This window comes from Salvelinus fontinalis, chromosome 42 (genome assembly GCF_029448725.1).
Source record: "Salvelinus fontinalis isolate EN_2023a chromosome 42, ASM2944872v1, whole genome shotgun sequence".
NCBI lineage: Eukaryota > Metazoa > Chordata > Actinopteri > Salmoniformes > Salmonidae > Salvelinus > Salvelinus fontinalis.
Genome location: NC_074706.1, coordinates 22,069,314 through 22,082,875, shown reverse-complemented (window position 1 = coordinate 22,082,875; position 13,562 = coordinate 22,069,314). Strand labels below are relative to the sequence as shown.

At 45.4% G+C, this 13,562-nt stretch overlaps 1 protein-coding gene across 2 annotated transcripts in view; it reads left to right on the top strand.

Annotated features, from left to right (window-relative positions):
- Positions 1-13,562, top strand: part of LOC129841125 (large neutral amino acids transporter small subunit 3-like) — a 34,867-nt gene that overhangs the window by 3,057 nt on the left and 18,248 nt on the right. The window contains exons 2-5 of one of the 2 annotated variants that reach the window (XM_055909235.1): positions 6,475-6,635; positions 7,074-7,257; positions 7,527-7,582; positions 7,730-7,806. In XM_055909235.1, the coding sequence (XP_055765210.1) occupies positions 6,482-6,635; positions 7,074-7,257; positions 7,527-7,582; positions 7,730-7,806 (471 nt within the window). In that variant the 5' untranslated portion in view covers positions 6,475-6,481. Of the gene's footprint in view, positions 1-6,474; positions 6,653-7,073; positions 7,258-7,526; positions 7,583-7,729; positions 7,807-13,562 lie in introns of those variants that run through there. The other variant, XM_055909236.1, reaches the window with a different exon arrangement.

Genomic DNA, 13,562 nt, shown 5'->3' with positions numbered 1-13,562 from the left:
GTAGTCATTTAGGCAGGTTGCCTTAGTGTTCTTGGGTACAGGCACTATGGTGGTCTGCTTAAAACATGTTGGTATTACAGACTCGGACAGGGAGAGGTTGAACATGTCAGTGAAGACACTTGCGTGTTGGTCAGCGCATGCTCGCAGTACATGTCCTGTTAATCCGTCTGGCCCTGCGACCTTGTGAATGTTGACCTGTCTAAAGGTCTTACCCACATCGGCTGCGGAGAACGTGATCACACAGTCTTCAGGTACAGCTGGTGCTCTCATGCATGTTTCAGTGTTGCTTGCCTCGAAGCGAGCATAGAAGTAGTTTAGCTCGTCTGGTAGGCTCGTGTCACTGGGCAGCTCTCGACTGTGCTTCCCTTTGTAGTCTGTAATAGTTTGCAGGCCCTGCTACATCCGACGAGCGTCAGAGCCGGTGTATTGACGCTTTGCCTGTTTGATGGTTTGTCGGAGGGCATAGCTGTATTTTTTATAAGCTTCCGGGTTAGAGTCCCGCTCCTTGAAAGCGGCAGCTCTAGCCTTTAAAGTCCCCGGCTACTAGGAGCACCGCCTCTGGGTGAGCGTTTTCTTGTTTGCTCATTCAATGCTATCTTAGTGCTAATCTCTGACTGTGGTGGTATGTAAACAACTACAAAGAATATAGATGAGAACTCTCTCGGTCTGCAGCTTATCATAAGAAACTCTACCTCTGGCGAGCAATGGCTCGAGACTTCCTTAGATATCTCTGAATCAGAGAGATCGAGACAAAAGAGATGGAGAAAGAGATGTTAAGGGGAGAGAGATCAACCAAAATGGACAGAGGGGGATTCTTCAGAGGGGGTCATCACTTCAGACCCGGCACCAGGATAAAATGACTAAGGGGGTAGTTGAAATCAGTGAGGGGGTACAATTTTGGTGGGTTCTTGCATTGGAATTATATTGAATTCAATAAACATAAAGTTCAAATGCCGAGACTCCAAGACCATTGAGTGCTTTTAAAATAGCCGATCTCCACTGCGCTGTATCAGCACTGAAGCAGGGCCATTTTGGTAATGAATATAGGCTACAAGATAGATAGGCTGTTTGTAATAGGTGCATAACACTATATAAGGCCAACTAAATGCTGAAAGTAGTAGCCTAGTTATTCATGTGTGCAAACTAAAATACTGAAAAGCAAGCAGTTTGGCTTAGAATACCGACACAACTGCGAATAAGAATGAATGACTGAGAACTGAACAAAACAACTGTAGCAAGGAAGCATAGTAAACAAAATATCAGATTGATCAAGGGATGACACAATCTGTATTTAGGCTAGTTACATTAACAGTAAACAAACGCAGTATTCAAAAGGCGAATGGAGATCCAAATAGCCAAAAACATATCATACTACAACGAGATGCAGCCATGCACAACTGTCTTGCCAAACAAATAGGCCCATGGGCCCATAGGCCCACTTCAAACATGGAAAACCATGCCGCTCATGAGTACAGCAACACGTCGTGATATGGCACAATACACTTCTGCGGGTCATATTCGACCCACGTAATCAATTAAGTAATGCCGGCCTACAATAAGCATGTTTCCAATACGTACAGTTCCATTTACAAGCACGACAACCAATAGGCTACTAAGAAAACCATAATAGAATGTATCTATTTCTATGAAGAAACATACCGATATGTAGCTATACAGAGAGGCGTCATTTGGGTTCTTGCATTGGAATTATATTGAGTATTCCAGCCACTCTTTCTATGAACCAGTTAAAATAAAGTTTTTGGACAGAAAACCTGCGGTTAGGGTAGGATTCTAGGCTAACCTGGCCGGCTCCTCTGTTCCAAGATCGTCAGGAACAGTTGGAGGTGGAGAGAGCTATGGAGACATTATCCTGGCGGCGCTTGTGGACACAGCGCAGGGGAGATACAGATTTTACGCCAACCTGTCACTCAATCATTTGAACTTTTTGGGTATTTTTATATAGGAACATGTAACTAAAACTGAGGGAGCACACGTCTCAACTGAGGTGGGCTAAGCCCTCTTTTGCCCCTCGTGGAACCGAGCCCGGTCTGCTTAATACGCGCCTAAATTAAATTGAAGGGTTCAGATAGGTCATCTTCAATACGCCATCATACATTTCTGTGTCATAAGGAGCAGAGAGGTCAGGGGTTGGAGGTCAAAGTCTAACACTCTCCAATGTTTGGGTTCAGTATGAGCACGTTCCAGGTACAAGATCCTTATGTCATGTACATGTGGTAGTAAGTAACCTAATAGTTGGTTAAAATCACATGATTCACACCGGATGATGTCATCGGAAAAAAACGTATCGGAAAAAACGTATATCTGTCTGACTACAAACATAGAAGCCCGCCGTTTTCATATGTTGATGTTGGGGTGGTGCTAGAGATTACCAATTTGATGTTGAAAAAGAGTTTTCCCATTAAACATTTCTCCAGCCATTGCAATAACCAGGTATTCTGTGCAACATAGATGTGTTCCCATGTAGTGTACTAGTGTAGTTAAGTGTCACTAGGTCTGTGACCACTGCAGCTATTTTTGTCCCCAGCTGGCAGGAGTCCCAGTCTGGCTGCAGGCACGTGTTCAAGAGAGGTAATAGACCCTCAGTCAAACCTGCTTTACCTACACACACAGTCACAGATAGACTGGAATGTATTCACACTTACAGTACCAGTCAAAAGTTTGGACATACTTACTCATTCAAGGGTTTCGCTTTATTTTGATTTTTTTTTTTTTTTTGTTTGTATACCACCCCTACCTTGTCACAATGCAACTGATTGGCACAACCACATTAAGGAAAGAAATTCCACAAATTAACTTTGAACAAGGCACACCTGTTAATTGAAATACTTTCCAGGTGCCTACCTCATGAAGCTGGTTGAGAGAATACCAAGAGTGTGCAAAACTGTCATCAAGGCAAAGGGTGGCTACTTTGTAGAATCTCAAATATAACATATTTGTCTAACACTTTTTTGGTGACTACATGATTCGATATGTGTTATTTCATAGTTTTGATGTCTTCATTATTATTCTACAATGTAGAAAATAGTAAAAATAAAGATAAACCCTGGAATGAGTAGGTGTTTCCAAACTTTTGACTGGTACTGTATGTCTGACAACCACTTTCTAATGCATACAGACTTCATGCCTATTGGCCACAGGCAAACATGCATATTTGTGAGTTATACCAGGAAGAAAATCTCCTCACTAGAATTTCAATTTTTTTTACAAGGCACATTTTACGAATCTAAACCCTCCCTCACTAGGTCAGGCCGTGTGCATATGTGTGTGCCATGGGCACGTGCAAATAACAGGGTGTGTGTTCGTGTCAGTCCCTGCTGTCTGATACCTGATAGGTCCACAGCGTGAAGTCAGACACAGCAATAAGGTCAATTCAGGGGTCACTACTCTACTCACCATTCAGCTCTTTTGTCTTCTTTGTCCCTCTTTACACCAATCCCTTATTCCTCTCTCCCTCCTCGTGGCAGTTAGATCTTTCCACCTACACTAACAGGGAAACTGTCCCTGTTTTTTCCCCAAGTAGTTATTGTACGGTCAGAATTAGGTACTAACTAGAGGTCGACCGATTATGATTTTAAAGCCCATACCGATTATTGGAGGACCAAAAAAAGCCGATACCGATTAATCGGACGATTTATTTATTTATTTGTAATAATGATAGTTACAACAATACTGAATGAACACTTATTTGAACTTAATATAATGCATCAATAAAATCAATTTAGCCTCAAATAAATAATGAAACATGTTCAATTTGGTTTAGATAATGCAAAAACAAAGTGTTTGAGAAGAAAGTAAAAGTGCATTATGTGTCTGTCACGCTCGTGAAAATGGACGGACCAAGGCGCAGCGTGATTAGAGTTCCACATCTTTTATTTAAGTGAAACTTTCAAACAAAAACAATAAACGAAACGCAACAAGCACATACACAAACAATATCCCACAAACACAGGTGGGAAATGGCTACCTAAATATGATCCCCAATTAGAGGCAACGATTACCAGCTGCCTCTAATTGGGAACCAGATAAACACCAACATAGAAATAATGAACTAGAACACACCCTAGTCACGCCCTGACCTACAACTCCATAGAGAACCAAGGGCTCTCAGCCTACTCAGCCTCTCAGCCTACTAAACTAGTAATATCATCAACCATGTGTAGTTAACTAGTGATTATGTTAAGGTTGATTGTTTTTTATAAGATAAGTTTAATGCTAGCTAGCAACTTACCTTGGCTTCTTGCTGCACTCGCGTAACAGGTAATCAGCCTGCCATGCAGGCTCCTCGTGGAGTGCAATGTAAGGCAGGGGGTTAGAGCGTGGGACTAGTAACCGGAAGGTTGCAAGATCGAATCCCTGAGCTGACAAGGTAAAAATCTGTCGCTCTGCCCCTGAACAAGGCAGTAACCCACCGTTCCTAGGCCGTCATTGAAAATAAGAATGTGTTCTTAACTGACTTGCCTAATTAAATAAAGTTTAGAAAACGTTTTTTTTTTAAATCGGCCACAATCGGTGTCCAAAAATGCCTATTACCGATTGTTATGAAAACTTGAAATCGGTCCTAATTAATTGGCCATTCCGATTAATCGGTCGACCTCTAGTACTAACAGATTACATGTAACCGGGATTACGTAATCAGATTACAAAACTGAAGTAACTGTAATCAACCCCAAAAATATGTAAACACAAGTAATCTGATTACAGTTACATTCTTAAAAACAGCTGATTACGTTTTGGATTACTTCATCTAATATCAAGATGTGGGCTTCAAGTTATTGCCTCTAACACACTGAGATGGTAAGTTTTTGAAAGCTGTGCTGAGCCACACAGCTTTGAAGTCACCTTTCAGTGGGAATGGAAGCCTTTCCCTTTTTTTGTAATTACTATTTGAAATCTCCAAAACTACAACATTTGCTCTCCCTGGTTGCTTTCCACAGGAACATTTTTTTAAACCAAAAAACATCAGACCCCCACTTACTGAGAACTGAATCAGCCCACATTTTAATTGGATTTTGAAATTAGTCAACACAGCCACATCCTGTTCATTTCCCAAAGCACAAATCAGCTGCTCACTCGGCTAAACCTCTAGTTACAGTGGAAATGAGTACTCTCAAATCTACCATTCTGTCTTTGCAGCAGTGCTGAGCGATTTAGTGCTTTTTGGGGTCAGTTCGATTGTTCAAAACAATAATCACGGTTTTCGATTTTGGTTTAGATACAACAACAAAAAATAACATTAAATGCACTATGCATTATGTGGGTTGAATGCTGTAACAACACAGAATAAAACAATGAATACAATTTGTAGACTGCCCATTACTGCTTATCACTTATTAACCATCATCTAGTTACATTATTTGAATAAAATATTTCAGTTGTGTATATAATAAAACATTTATTTGATGACTTTATTGTTTCATTCCACGTCATCTCATCTCTAGCTGCTGCCTATGCTGTCTGACAAAATCACTATTTTGTAGTTCTTCAAGGTAAATAAGGCATACTTCTATGACTGCTGAATAACAATTATCAATCACTTAGATAATGTATTTTCAGGTAGAGTTCCTCACAAAGCAACTGCTCTCGATCACGCATTCTAACGTAGCAGGCGTAAAAGAAACACACAGACCGGACACGTAGGCGCACAATGGACTATGGTCATTGTAGGTAATTACCAGGTTTTCTGCGCTAAACTATGTAGAATATTCGCCTTTTGGAAACTAAAACTCCCTAATTCGGTCTTGATCTGATTTATCGCTAGAGGAACTGGCCATGTGCGTATTGAGCTCACAAAACAAAAACAAAAAAAACAATGGAATTCAAATATTTGAAACTGACAAAAACGATAAATAACCAACATTTCGGTTAATCTCTCAGCACTAATTCACAGACAGATCTATGTGTTTTTGCAAACTTAGAAATTCTACATTCAGAGTATTTGCACAATTGATCATCCAACTCAAAAAACAATTTCTCTTGGATCTGTTACATCTGTCTATTGAAGTATTTATCGTTCAAATGACCTTAACCTCACTCTCAGTAGTGGTATCCCACAGAGAATTTGTATTGCTGTTCCTCTCTTTTTGTTGCTCTCTGAGCTCAGATGAAAGTGAGGAGGAAAGTAGCTGCATACTTTAAGAAAAAAAACATCCTTTCTTGCTTTGAAATGTATTTTTAGTTTTTGTGGACCTTTGAAGTTGTTGATGCAACATTGAAGTTCTGTACGGACAGTGTGTTTGGTACTTAATTCTGTAAGAAAGGATTGTTAAATGTTAAACTCTCTATCTTCCTCTTGTCTTTTTCTTTTCACCACCTTCTCCCTCTATCTCTCTCTTCCTCCCTTTCCCTCTCTCTCCCTTTCTTTCTCGCTATCTCTCTCTCGCTCTTGCTCTCGCTCTTGCTCTCGCTCTCTCTCTCCCTCTCGCTCTCTCTCTCCCTCCCTCTCTCTCCCCCCAGAGCAGCTATGGCTCCTTCTCTGGCCCAGGCCTATCGTAGGCGCTGGTGGATGGCGGTGACTGCGGTCATAGAGAACCTGCTGTTCTCTGCTGTGCTGCTGGGCTGGGGATCGCTACTCATCATGCTCAAGAATGAGGGCTTCTACTCACACCTCTGCATAAGTACGTCCCCATCCATGGTAACACTCACACAGGGATATGGTATACTTCAGGGTTGGGGTCCATTCCATTTCAATTCCAGTCAATTCAGAAAGAAGACCAAATGCCAATTCAAAATGTTCCTCATTGACAAGCATTTAAGATAATTTCAGTGTACTTCCTGAATTGTCTGGAATTGAAATAGAATTGACCCCAGGTATACATAGAAATGTCCATAGATACTGTGGGGTGAATCCTAACTACCACTGATATCAATGCTTGACTAAGTGTCAATTCAACTCCTGTGGAACTTGGGATTCGCCCCTGTATACGTCCATAGATAATATATGTCTATAGCATATGTGGTTTCCTGTGTCTTGTATACTCCCCTCTCTCTCTCCACCTCCTTACCCTTCTCCTTCTCCCCCCTCTCTCCTCCATCTCTCCCCACCCCCCTCCCAGACAATGAGACAGTGTTTAGTAACATCAGTTCGTGGGACAGTGGTATCTGGCATAGCTGCGTGGACCAGGAAGAGATGTTGAATCTGGGCTTTACCATTGGCTCCTTCCTGCTGAGTGCAGCCACTCTGCCGCTAGGTATCCTGATGGACAAGTACGGGCCCCGCCCACTCCGCCTCCTCGGCAGGTAAAAGACGGGAAACATTGTCGTCATCATCATTATAATAATAGTATATCATCATCATCTACACTGGGATTGTCATCTGCACCATCATCGTCATTATTATCACAATCATCATCATCATCGCAATTATCATTGAGCATTGTCATCATTAGTAGTATTTAAACAATTATCATGTTCATCATCTTCGTGACCATAATCATTATCTTCACAACCATTGTCATCATCATTGTCTTCACCAGTCAGCGTCATCGTCAACTCTCTCTCTCTTGCAGTGCGTGTTTTGCTTTCTCTTGTGCCATGATAGCTGGAGCTGCCTATAACCCTGAAGGTAAGAATCCTAAGCCACTGGAAACCACATGTAAATGAACACTAAATGTACAGGAAATTACATTAAACACAACTTCTGCTTATTACATTACACTGCACACGTAGATCTCACTCACTCTGTCCTCTTGTCTCCTCTTTCCTCCTCCAGTACTCTCGGCCCTCATTTTCATTGCGGTCTCCTTCAACGGCTTTGGAGGAATCTGCCTGACCTTCACCTCCCTCACGGTAAGAGAGGCACACACACACACACACACACACACACACACACGCACACGCACACGCACGCACCCATCATCCTTCTCCTCTACATGGACACAACAATGACAATATCCAAAGATTCCAAGTTCCCAGAACGAACCAGCGGCTGGTGGGATGAGCTATAGGAGGACGGGCTCATTGTAATGGCTGGAATGGAATTAATGTAACTGTATCAAACTTTTTTTTTCTCCCCCCCCCCCCCCCCACCTTTATTAAACCAGGTAGGCAAGTTGAGAACAAGTTCTCATTTACAATTGCGACCTGGCCAAGATAAAGCAAAGCAGTTCGACACATACAACAACACAGAGTTACACATGGAGTAAAACAAACATACAGTCAATAATACAGTAGAAAAATAAGTCTATATACAATGTGAGCAAATGAGGTGAGATAAGGGAGGTGAAGGCAAAAAAAGGCCATGGTGGCGAAGTAAATACACTGCTCAAAAAAATAAAGGGAACACTTAAACAACAGAATGTAACTCCAAGTCAATCACACTTCTGTGAAATCAAACTGTCCACTTAGAAAGCAACACTGATTGACAATTAATTTCACATGCTGTTGTGCAAATGGAATAGACAAAAGGTGGAAATTATAGGCAATTAGCAAGACACCCCCCAAAACAGAAGTGATTCTGCAGGTGGTGACCACACACCACTTCTCAGTTCCTATGCTTCCTGACTGATGTTTTGGTCACTTTTGGATGCTGGCGGTGCTCTCACTCTAGTGGTAGCATGAGACGGAGTCTACAACCCACACAAGTGGCTCAGGTAGTGCAGTTCATCCAGGATGGCACATCAATGCGAACTGTGGCATAGATGGGCTATGTACAGGTGCAGTAATCTGTGAGCTGCTCTGACAGCTGGTGCTTAAAGCTAGTGAGTGTCTCCAGTTTCAGAGATTTTTGTAGTTCGTTCCAGTCATTGGCAGCAGGGAACTGGAAGGACATATGGAAACCACGTTTGACTCCGTTCCATTTATTCTATTCCAGCCATTACAATGAGCCCCTCCTGTAGCTCCTCCCACCACTCATGACCAAAACCTCCCGGCACCTGAAAGGTTTCTTACCCCGTGCTGTGGCCTATAGAGACTAAAGGACTGCACTCCATGCTGCCATCTCTGAACTGTACACAAAATAACTGCACTGTACTGCATTTGCACTCTATTCATCTCTCTGCATGTAGATAAATTCATACTGATACTGTAAATGTGTACATCCACTGTATATAAACCGTATACCCACTGTATGTCAACCGCATACCCACTGTATGTCAACCGTATATCAACCGCATGCCCACTGTATGTCAACCGTATACCCACTGTATGTCAACCGTATACCCACTGTATGTCAACCGTATACCCACTGTATGTCAACCGTATATCAACCGCATACCCACTGTATGTCAACCGCATACCCACTGTATATCAACCGCACACCCACTGTATGTCAACCGCATACCCACTGTATATCAACCGCACACCCACTGTATGTCAACCGCACACCCACTGTATGTCAACCGCATACCCACTGTATGTCAACCGCATACCCACTGTATGTCAACCGCATACCCACTGTATATCAACCGCACACCCACTGTATATCAACCGTATATCAACCGCATACATACCCACTGTATGTCAACCGTATACCCACTGTATGTCAACCGTATACCCACTGTATGTCAACCGTATACCCACTGTATGTCGACCGTATACCCACTGTATGTCAACCATATATTTGTATATCTGCTCATTCTCTTATAGCTCTATACTCACTCTACCTAGTTGTATATAATGTATGTAAACTTTGTTTAAGCTCCGCCGTCTGTATTCTCTCTTAATGTTGTCTATCACTAGCGACACCATATCACAAAGTACAATCCTGAGTATGTGTAAATGTACTTGGTCAATAAAGGTGATCTGATTTTGACCAGTCTATGTTGGTTATTATAACCATAGAAATAGATTCCATGGATATAACTAACTATACAGTGAGTGTACAAAACATTACCGAACACCTGCTGTTTCCATGACACAGACTGACCAGGTGAATCCAGCTGAAAGCTATGATCCCTTATTGATGTGACTTGTTAAACCCACTGCAGTCAGTGTAGATAAAGGGGAGGAGACGGGTTAAAGAATGATTTGTAAGCCTTGAGACAATTGAGATGTGGATTGTGTGTGTGCCATTCCGAGGGTGAATGGGTAAGACAAAATAAAGTGCCTTTGAACGGTGTATGGTAGTAGGTGCCAGGCACACCGGTTTGTGTCAAGAACTGCAACACTGCTGGGTTTTTTATGCTCAACAGTTTCCTGTGAGTATCAAGAATGGTCCACCACCCAAACAACATCCAGCCAACTTTACATAACTGTGGGAAGCATTGGAGTCAACATGGGCCAGCATCCCTGTGGAACGCTTTCGACACCTTGTAGAGTCCATGCCCCGACAAATTGAGGCTGTTTTGAGGGAAAAGGTGGGGTGAAACTCAATGTTAGGAAGATGTTCCTAATGTTTGGTATACTCAGTGCACAGTCATGGCCAAAAGTTTTGAGAATGACAGAAATATTTATTTCCACAAAGTTTGCTGCTTCAGTGTCTTTAGATATTTTTGTCAGATGTTACCAAGGAATACTGAAGTATAATTACAAGCATTTCAAAAGTGTCAAGGGCTTTTATTGACAATTACATGAAGTTTATGCAAAGAGTCAATATTTTGACCCTTCTTGTCACGTTCCTGACCTGTTTTCCATTGTTTTTGTATGTGTTTAGTTGGTCAGGGCGTGAGTTGGGGTGGGCATTTTATGTTATGTGTTTCTATGTTGGGTTAAATGTGTTGCCTGATATGGTTCTCAATTAGAGGCAGGTGTTTGACATTTCCTCTGATTGAGAACCATATTAAGGTAGGCTGTTCTCACTGTTTGTTTGTGGGTGATTGTCTTCCGTGTTTGTGTTCGTCACCACACGGAACTGTTTCGTTTGTTTAATCTGTTCCTGTTCGTGCGTTCTTCGTGTTATGTAAGTTCGTTCGTTTGTTCAGGTCTGTTGACTTCGTTTATTGTTTTGTAGTTTGTTCAAGTGTATTTTCGTCTTCGTTATTATTATTAAAATCATCATGTCTACATACCTCGCTGCGTGTTGGTACGACCCTTACTCCTTCTCCTCATCCGAGGAGGAGGAATTAGACGAACGTTACAGAATCACCCACAACACAAGGACCAAGCAGCGTGAAAAGCAACAGCAGCGATCGCAGGATTTCTGGACATGGCAGGAAATACTGGACGGTAAAGGTCCATGGGCTCAACCTGGAGAATATCGCCGCCCTCGTGAAGAGCTGGAGGCAGCTAAAGCCGAGAGGCGGCGGTATGAGGAGGCAGCACGGAAGCAGGAGAAGGATCTGGGCTACACTACGTGGGAGGAGATCGACAGGTGGACGATCGACCCAAGGAGAGTGCCGGAGCCCGCCTGGGATTCTCTGGCACAGTGTGAGGAGGGATACCGGTGAATGGAGGCAGCACGACGACGCGGTAGGAAGCCTGTTAGTCAAGCAAGGGGGGGGGGGGGGGGGCTAAAGGGTAGTGTGGCGAAGTCAGGTAGGAGACCTGCGCCAACTTCCCGATCTTACCGTGGAGAGCGAGAGTACGGGCAGACACCGTGTTATGCGGTAGAGCGCACGGTGTCTCCTGTACGTGTGCTTAGCCCGGTGCGGGTTATTCCACCTCCCCGCACTGGCAGGGCTAGATTGAGTATTGAGCCGGATGTCATGAAGCCGGCCCAACGCATCTGGCCACCAGAGCCGCCAGCCAGCCACGTCTCCTCGGGCCGGCATACATGGCACCAGCCTTACGCATGGTGTCCCCGGTTCGCCTACATAGCCCAGTGCGGGTTATTCCACCTCCCCGCACTGGTCGGGCTACGGGGAGCATACAACCAGGTAAGGTTGGGCAGGCTCAGTGCTCAAGGGAGCCAGTACGCCTGCATGGTCCGGTATATCCGGCGCCACCTCCCCGCCCTAGCCCAGTACTACCAGTGCTTACACCACGCACCAGGCTTCCTGTGCGTCTCCAGAGCCCTGTTCCTCCTCCACGCACTAGCCCTGTGGTGCGTGTCTCCAGCCCATTACCACCAGTGCCGGCACCACGCACCAAGCCTCCTGTGCGTCTCCAGAGTCCTGTTCCTCCTCCACGCACTAGCCCTATGGTGCGTGTCTCCAGCCCATTACCACCAGTGCCTACACCACGCACCAAGCCTCCTGTGCGCCTCCAGAGTCCTGTGCGTCCTGTTGCTGCTCCCCGCACTAGCTGGAAGGTGCGTGTCCTTAGCCCGGTACCTCCAGTTCCGGCACCAGGCCTACAGTGCGTCTCAGCCGGCCAGAGTCTGCCGTCTGCCCAGCGGTGCCTGAACTGCCCGTCTGCCCAGCGGCACCTTAACTGCCCATCTGCCCAACGCCGTCTGAACTGCCCGTCTGTCCAACGGCGCCTGAACTGCCCGTCTGCCCAACGCCATCTGAACTGTCCGTCTGCCAAGCGCCGCAGGAACTGCCCGTCTGTACTGAGCCTTCAAAGCCGCCCGTCTGTACTGAGCCTTCAAAGCCGCCCGTCTGTCATGAGCCTTTAGAGCCATCTGCCAGACAGGAGCCGCCAGCCAGCTATGAGCAGCCAGAGCCGCCAGCCAGCCATGAGCAGCCCGAGCCGCCAGCCAGCCATGAGCAGCCCGAGCCGCCAGCCAGCCATGAGCAGCCCGAGCCGCCAGCCAGCCATGAGCAGCCCGAGCCAGCCAGCCAGGATCCGCCAGAGCCAGCCAGCCAGGATCCGCCAGAGCCAGCCAGCCAGGATCCGCCAGAGCCAGCCAGCCAGGATCCGCCAGAGCCAGCCAGCCAGGATCCGCCAGAGCCAGCCAGCCAGGATCCGCCAGAGCCGGCCAGCCAGGATCCGCCAGAGCCGGCCAGCCAGGATCCGCCACTCAGTCCGGAGCTGCCCCTCAGTCCGGAGCTGCCCCTCAGTCCGGAGCTGCCCCTCATTCCGGTGTTGCCCCTCATTCCGGTGTTGCCCCTTAGTCCGGTGCTGCCCCTTAATCCAATAGGGTTCATTTGGAGGGTGGCCAGTGGGAGGAGGCTACGGAAGCGGGGATTGACTATGGTGGGGTGTGGACCACGTCCGGAGCCGGAGCCGCCACCGTGGACAGATGCCCAACCAGACCCTCCCCTAGACTTTGGTTGTGCGCCCGGAGTTCGCACCTTGAGGGGGGGGGGGGGGTTCTGTCACGTTCCTGACCTGTTAGGAAGGAATTAGACGAAAGTTACACTTCTTTTTCAAGACCTCTGCAATCCGCCCTGGCATGCTGTCAATTAACTTCTGGGCCACATCCTGACTGATGGCAGCCCATTCTTGCATAATCAATGCTTGGAGTTTGTCAGAATTTGTCCACCCGCCTCTTGAGGATTGATCACAAGTTCTCAATGGGATTAAGGTCTGGGAGGTTTCCTGGCCATGGACCCAAAATATCGATGTTTTGTTCCCCGAGCCACTTAGTTATCACTTTTGCCTTATGGCAAGGTGCTCCATCATGCTGGAAAAGGCATTGTTTGTCACCAAACTTTTCCTGGATGGTTGGGAGAAGTTGCTCTCGGAGGATGTATTGGTACCATTCTTTATTCATGGCTGTATTCTTAAGAACATTTTTGAGTGGGCCCACTCCCTTGGCTGAGAAGCAACCCCACACATGA